The sequence below is a fragment of the Dipodascopsis tothii genome, assembly GCF_038497935.1.
Source record: "Dipodascopsis tothii strain CBS 759.85 unplaced genomic scaffold V1510scaffold_43, whole genome shotgun sequence".
In the NCBI taxonomy this organism is placed as follows: domain Eukaryota; kingdom Fungi; phylum Ascomycota; class Lipomycetes; order Lipomycetales; family Lipomycetaceae; genus Neoaidaea; species Neoaidaea tothii.
Genome location: NW_027118027.1, coordinates 67640 through 73951, shown reverse-complemented (window position 1 = coordinate 73951; position 6312 = coordinate 67640). Strand labels below are relative to the sequence as shown.

The 6312-nt window shown below is 71.6% G+C and overlaps 3 protein-coding genes across 3 annotated transcripts; 1 reads left to right on the top strand and 2 right to left on the bottom strand.

Moving 5' to 3' along the window:
* Nucleotides 1-955: 955 nt before the first annotated feature.
* Nucleotides 956-1721, bottom strand: V1510DRAFT_399460 (uncharacterized protein). Its single transcript, XM_066931939.1, has 2 exons — nucleotides 1526-1721; nucleotides 956-1466 (listed from the first exon to the last, which is right to left on the bottom strand). Exons 1-2 carry the CDS (start codon nucleotides 1590-1592, stop codon nucleotides 1210-1212), a joined length of 324 nt encoding a protein of 107 aa, XP_066786762.1. The 5' UTR covers nucleotides 1593-1721; the 3' UTR covers nucleotides 956-1209.
* A 1358-nt stretch (nucleotides 1722-3079) lies between these two features.
* V1510DRAFT_423213 (zinc-finger of mitochondrial splicing suppressor 51-domain-containing protein) lies at nucleotides 3080-4829 on the bottom strand. The gene has a single exon (XM_066934910.1). It carries the CDS (start codon nucleotides 4486-4488, stop codon nucleotides 3142-3144), a length of 1347 nt encoding a protein of 448 aa, XP_066786761.1. The 5' UTR covers nucleotides 4489-4829; the 3' UTR covers nucleotides 3080-3141.
* Nucleotides 4762-6304, top strand: V1510DRAFT_405086 (uncharacterized protein; the record flags this gene model as incomplete). The annotated part of the gene is made up of 2 exons (XM_066932307.1): nucleotides 4762-5043; nucleotides 5075-6304. 2 exons carry the CDS (start codon nucleotides 4762-4764, stop codon nucleotides 6302-6304), a joined length of 1512 nt encoding a protein of 503 aa, XP_066786760.1.
* Nucleotides 6305-6312: the final 8 nt, after the last annotated feature.

Below are 6312 nucleotides of genomic sequence, written 5' to 3'. Positions count from 1 at the left end.
GGGGCCGGCCTCACCCCCCCCCCCGCCCCCGCCCCCGGGCCCCCCCCCCGGCCGGGCGCCGCCGCCGGAGGCTCACCAGTGGCGGTGCGAGCCTCCGGCGGCGACTCCGTCGAGGGTAGCTGCCCTGCGGGCAGAAGTCATATAGCCGCATATAGCCGCGCACCGCCTGCCCGCAGGGCAGCCACCTCGACGGAGTCGCCGCCGGAGGCTCGCCAGTGGCGGTGCGGCCCTTGTTGACGCTGGACGCCCGTCGCGGAGATCATACAGCCGCCGTGCGGTTATATGCACGTCCCCCAACGCTGACGCCGCACCCCACGCGGCGTTGTGACCTATCAAACATTACTTGTTGGGTCTGCGGCTACATGCCGCCGTGTTCCGGGTCTCGCTTATACAAGCGAACGGGCTGGCCGCGACGAGCTGGAGCTGGGGCAGCCGACCGCGGCGCTCGGTCGGCAGGATGCCGACCGGGACCGGCGCGGTGCCGGAGCGCGGGTGTCGACGGGATCACCGCAGGGACGGCTGCGACGGTCTACGTCCAGGCCAATGAGCCGACAGCAATTGCTGACGGCGATTGCACACGCGCGGTCCAGGTCGGATGTGTGCTGACAGCAGCCGACGTGGTCGGGTGCCTGGAAATATAGGGTAGTGGCCACCCCGCAGCCGGACAGGGCGAGGGCCGTGTCCGGACTAGATGGCCTGCCCGCCCAATAGGCGGCGGGGTAGCGCCAGCGGCGGTCGGCAACCCCACGGCGGCTGTAGACGGACGGGGTTGGGGCCGGCAATGCACCCATTGGCTCAGAGCCGAGCGGCGTGTGCCGCGTGGTGGTCGAACAACGACGCCGCACCGGCGCGGACAACGGCGCGTGGGACGCACGTAGCCGACAACCCGACGGCTCGCGAGAACCCGGGGGGCGGCCGGCGCCGGGCGCAATCGCCGCACTGCCGGTGCATGACCCTGGCCAAAGCCGCGGCCACAGCACAGGCCGCATGGCCGCTGCCGCGCGGCGCAATGGCCGCCGCCGTGTCCAAACCGTAACTTTTACATTGCATGATCTAAAGACAGTCGGCCACCGGCCGGGCCGGCGGCGGATGTAACAATACAAAACTCCAAAACTCAGCGATGCACGGGCCGACGCGGCGACGGCGCGGCAGAGCCGCGCCGACGGGTGCGATGAATGTACAGCGCCGCAGGTGCGGCGCGCAGGCAGCCTAGTAGGGGGCCGCGCCGCCCGAGTTGATTGTGTCGATCTCGTCCATGTCGAGCTCGATGTAGCGGTACCGCGACGGCAGCTGCGAGCGCGAGAAGACCTCGCCGTCGGCCGGGGCGATCGACGACGAGTGGAACGACGCGCCGCCGGTGGCCAGCGGGCCGTGCTGGATCGCGCGCAGGCGGTACTGGGCGAACGACGCCGGGAGCTCCTTGTGGGGGTCCTGCGGGTGCAGCTTGGGCGAGTGGTCGACGTTTTCTGGCCGTCAGCAGGTCCGGCGCAGCCGGTGCCGGCGGTGCCGGCGCCGGGGGACTTACCAGGGTAGACCCGCTTGCCCAGGAATCTGATGAGCGGCGTGCGCCGCGCGATGATAGATGCGCGCATGGTTGTGGTGGCCTGTCGGTCGCGGAGTCGCAGAGCGCTGGGAAGGTGCGGAAGAAAACAGCGGGAGGGTGCGATAAAATATAAAATTTTAGCGTTCGCGGGCTCAACGGACGAGCGTGGTTGGTGGTGATGTAAAACTGGCGATAGTTTCGGGCAACAACGACCGGATCGCCAGATTTCGGTAGCGTGCACGCACGCACCACGATGCGCTGGCCAGGGCCTCCGGCCGCCGCCGGCCTGCCCGCGGCTCTGGCCTCGGCGGGACCCGGCTGGACGGCGCGACGGCTGCCTAGGCCGGCGAAGACCGCTAAGAAAGGCGAGGCGGCCTCCGGGGCCGCCTGCCCAAACGGGACTACGACTGTTTGGGCGGCGTGCGTGCCGGCCGCGATAAGCCATCACGTAAGCGCCGCGCGCCGGCTGACACCGCCGGCGGCGCGCCTGAGTCAGCGCGCCGCACGCCGTGCGGCGCGGACCGCCGCCGCGGACCGCCCGCGCCGCCAGCCTGCGACATGTCGCACCCCAGCGACGCGGGGTCGCCGCGCGGGGGCCGGCCGAGCGGCGCCAGCGGACCGTTGTGCGCGACGTTGTCGCCGTTGTCGTTGGCAGCGGCCTTGTTCTGTGGTCACGTGACCCCCCCGCGCCGGCGGACCGGCGACTCCAGAGGCTGACGTCAGACGAGCAGCCGCGCGCGGAGTGCCAAGGGGCCGGCGCAGTGGCCGGGCCCGTGCATCAGGTCGCGGCCTACGCCGGCCTCCGGCGCGTAGCATATAGCCGCACAGGCGCCTGCGCAGGCGCCTGCTCGACGAGGCAGCGCCGGAGGCTCGTGCGCCGCCACTGGTCAGCCTCCGGCGCGACTCCGCCGAGGGTGGCTGCCCTGCGGGCAGGAAGTATATAGCCGCGTGCCGCATAAAGCCGCACAGGCGTCTGCCCGCAGGGCAGCCACCCTCGACGGAGTCGCCGCCGGAGGCTCGCGCACCGCCTCTGGGGAGCCTGCGGCGGCGACTCCGTCGAGGGTGGCTGCCCTGCGGGCAGAATCATATAGCCGCATAAAGCCGCATAACGCCGCACAGGCGTCTGCCCGCAGGGCAGCCACCCTCGACGGAGTCGCCGCCGGAGGCTCGCGCGCCACCACTGGTGAGCCTCCGGGGGGGCGGGCGGGGGGGGGGGGGGGCGCCGCCGCGGCGGGCGGGCCGGGCCCACCCCCCCCCCGCCGCGCGCCGCCCCCCCCCCCGGCCCCCCCCCCCCCCCCCGGCCCCCACCGCCACTGGTGAGCCTCCGGCGGCGACTCCGTCGAGGGTAGCTGCCCTGCGGGCAGACTGGCGCGCGAGCCTCCGGCGGCGACTCCGTCGGGGGTAGCTGCCCTGCGGGCAGAAACCATATAGCCGCATATAGCCGCACAACGCCTGCCCGCAGGGCAGCCACCCTCGACGGAGTCGCCGCCGGAGGATCGGGGCGCTACGTGCATCTCGCGGCGGCCGCTCGGCGGATCGTGCAAGGAATGTCATGCTGTGCTATGTACATGTGTCTATTTGCATATACAGTCCCGGGCCTAGCGGTCGCCCAGGCTAAAGACGTCGTTCTTCGGGATGGCGTGGTAGCGCTTGCCGCGGATGCCAAAGATCTGCTGGTTGACCTGGTGGACGGAGCTCGGGTCGAGGTCGTCGATCTCCCACTTGGTGGAGGCAAAGACGTTCGGCCCCGGCTTGAGCAGCACGTCCAGGTCGTCCTCGTACTTGTCCATGACCCAGTCCCAGTCGCGGCGGCTGTCCTCTTCGTGGAAGCCGGTGACAAAGATGGGGCACTTGGACTCGAGCAGCGCGGGCATGCTCTTGGACCACTGCTCCATGGCCTCCGGGGCGCCGAGGCCCGGGTGGAAGAGCATGAAGACGTCGTGGTAGGGGTCGAAGGGCAGGAACTCGCGGCGCTCGTGCAGCACGTGGAAGTACTCGGTGTAGAAGGTCATGCGCAGGTTCTTGGCGACGGTGTGCACGACCGGCTTCTCCTCGTACAGGAACTGCTGCTTGCCGTAGTCGTACAGCGTCTCGGGGCCGATGAAGTAGAGGTGGAAGTTGGGCTTGGGGAAGAGGAAGAGCATCTGGGCCCAGACGTCGGGCGGCAGGAGCGCCTCGCTGCGGGCGCCGAGCACGAAGATGCGCACGGGCTCGTCGCGGACGGGCCCCTCGCGCGCGGGCGTGCCCGGGCCGCCGAACGGGTGCATCGTGTACCGCAGCGCGGCCAGCGACTTCATGCCCTCGACCGTCAGCCGGCTGCGGCCGGCCTGGTACTGGTACGTCGAGTTCTGGTGGAGCACGGACGCGGTCGTGATCGGGTACGTGAGCACCTTGGTGATGGCCGCGAGCTGGAACTCGGTGTCCATCGAGTAGAAGTTGCGCGTGTACAGGAAGTTGTCCCACGACGAGAAGTTGACGGCGGTGTCGTTGTCCTGCGTCAGCGGCAGATCGAACTCGGGGAACTCGCGGCCCGAGCGCAGGTCGTGCTCGTACACGTTCGACAGCTTGAGCCGGCCGCAGACGTCCTTGTGGTGCGTGTCGGCCTCCCATTCCGCGCGCGAGTGGTGCGTGGGGATGCCGCAGTCGGGGCACGAGTACGCGATGTTGAGCCCGGAGACGGGGCACTTGGCGTGCTCCTTGATCACGCCCGCGCGCGCGCGCAGGTCCGCCGCCGGCGACTGCTCCCAGGGGTGGAACCGGTTCTCGACCGTGGGCGCGTCCGGGGCCTTGGCCGTCGAGAATCCGAGCATCTTCTTGACCGCGCGGCCGAGGAACGTGCGGCGCTGGCCGCCGCCGGCGGCCGCCGCGCGGCGGCCCCACTGGGCCCCGCGCGCGCCAGCCGGCCGCGCGGCCGCGGCCGCGGTCTGCCGAATCAGTGCCGCCATCTTTGCGCTGTCAATGCCGATCGCTGGTGCTGCGCTTGCGGTGAAAAAATTGCGGCGGGACGGGAAAAGACGGCGCCGCTTAGTCAGGCGCGCGCCTGCGCTGAGTCACCGTGCTCTGTCAGCCGCCCCTCCCGGCTGACTCAGCGCCTGCGTCATGACCCATGTCCCAAGTCCGGACGCCGTCCGCCTGTGCGATTTGCCATCCATCCGCCGTCTCGCATCCGATACGCCGTCGCGGCGCCGCAGACAGACCGAGACCCATCGCATCGCGACATGGCATCCAGTGCCCAGACGCCGCCCCCCGGCCCGGCCGCCGACCGGGCCGAGCCCGCCGACAGCACGCACGTGTCGGTGCGCATCGCGTCGCCGGCGGCGCTGCCGTTTGCGCCGGACGAGTCGTTCCGGGTCCGCTACGACTCGACTGTGGGCTCGCTCAAGGAGCTCATCCTGGCCCGCTTCGGCGACGAGCCGCCCGAGCCGGACGCGCTCCGGCTGATCTTCCAGGGCCGGTTCCTGAGCGACAGCATGCTTGTGGCCGACGTGGTCAAACGAACGGTGAGTGGCGCCGAGGCTGCGCTGACGGCAGTACGCTTCCGACGGCGCGGTGACGTTCCACCTGGTGCTCAAGCCCGGCACGGGCGAGGCCGAGCAGGAGCCGCGGTCCCAGCTGCACTCGCGGGCGGGCGCGGCCGAGCCGGCGGCGTTGGGCCTGGCCTCGGGCTCGGCGTACGTGCCCAGCCCAAACAGCAGCATGCCGGCGGGCGGGGCGTACGGGTTCGGTGCGCCGGCCGGCGGCCTGGCCGCCGGAATGGGCGGCGCGGCGGCCGGCCTGGGCGCGGTGCCGACCGCGGCGGCGTACCCGGTCCCGACCGCGCCGTCGCCGGTCAACATCGTGCTCTACCAGGACCCGGCCGCGCCGCTGCTGACGGCCGAGACCGCCGTGCCGCTGCAGACGCCGAACGGCCACCTGGCGCTGCTGTTTTCGCCGCAGGGGATCGCCAACTTCGCCGCCGTGGGCATCCACATCCAGCCGGGCATCAGCCCGACGCTGCTGAACGCCGAGCCGCTGCCGACGGCGTTCCCGCGGCGGCACTTTGACGCCGACGCGCGGGCCGTGCGCGTGCGCGCGTTCACGCCGGACGAGCTGTTCCGCCGGGTGCGGGCGCTGGTGGCGTCGCTGCGGCGGCCGGCACCCGCGCCCGGCGCCGAGGGCGGCGCCGAGCGCATGCGCGCGACCATGTCGCTGGTCTGGCTGCTGCTGCGCCTCGTGATCTTCGTCGGCATCTTCTCGGGCGAGCTGTTTTCGATGCGGTTCTGGAACGTGGCCGGCTTTGCGTGCGGCGTGTTTCTGTGGCAGGCCAACGTGCTCGGCCCGGCCGTGCACTACCTCTGGGCGCAGTTTGTCGCGCCCCACGTCGAGGCCTGGAACCTGAACGTGACGTTCTGGACCGTCAACCGCAACCGGCGCGCGCCGGACGGCCGCACCGAGGAGCCCGCGGACGCCGCGCGGCCGCCCGAGCCGGCCGCGGTCGCCCGGCGGCCGGCGGGCATCGTCCAGGAGATCAAGAACGTGCTGGTGATCTTCGTGGGCACGCTTGTGCCGGCCATCTACGACGGCTGGCGGCGCCAGGAACGCGAGCACGCGACCGAGGTTGCCCGGCTGCAGCGCCAGCGCGACGAGGAGCTGCAGCGCGCACGCGAGCAGGTCGAGGCCGAGCTCGAGGCCGAGGCCGACGCAGCGGCGGCCGCGCTGGGCATCACCGAGACCGATCCGGCTGCGCGGCCGGCGGCGGCCATTGAGGACGTGCCGCAGTAGGCACTTTT

What these genes read in the sequence shown, in the direction of transcription:
- V1510DRAFT_399460 (XM_066931939.1), bottom strand. Translation starts at nt 1,592, where the DNA reads ATGCGCGCATCTATCATCGCGCGGCGCACGCCGCTCATCAGATTCCTG. An exon ending in GGGCAAGCGGGTCTACCCTG is followed by an intron (nt 1,467 to 1,525) that starts GTAAGTCCCCCG and finishes GCTGACGGCCAG; the next exon opens with AAAACGTCGACCACTCGCCC.
- V1510DRAFT_423213 (XM_066934910.1), bottom strand. Translation starts at nt 4,488, where the DNA reads ATGGCGGCACTGATTCGGCAGACCGCGGCCGCGGCCGCGCGGCCGGCT.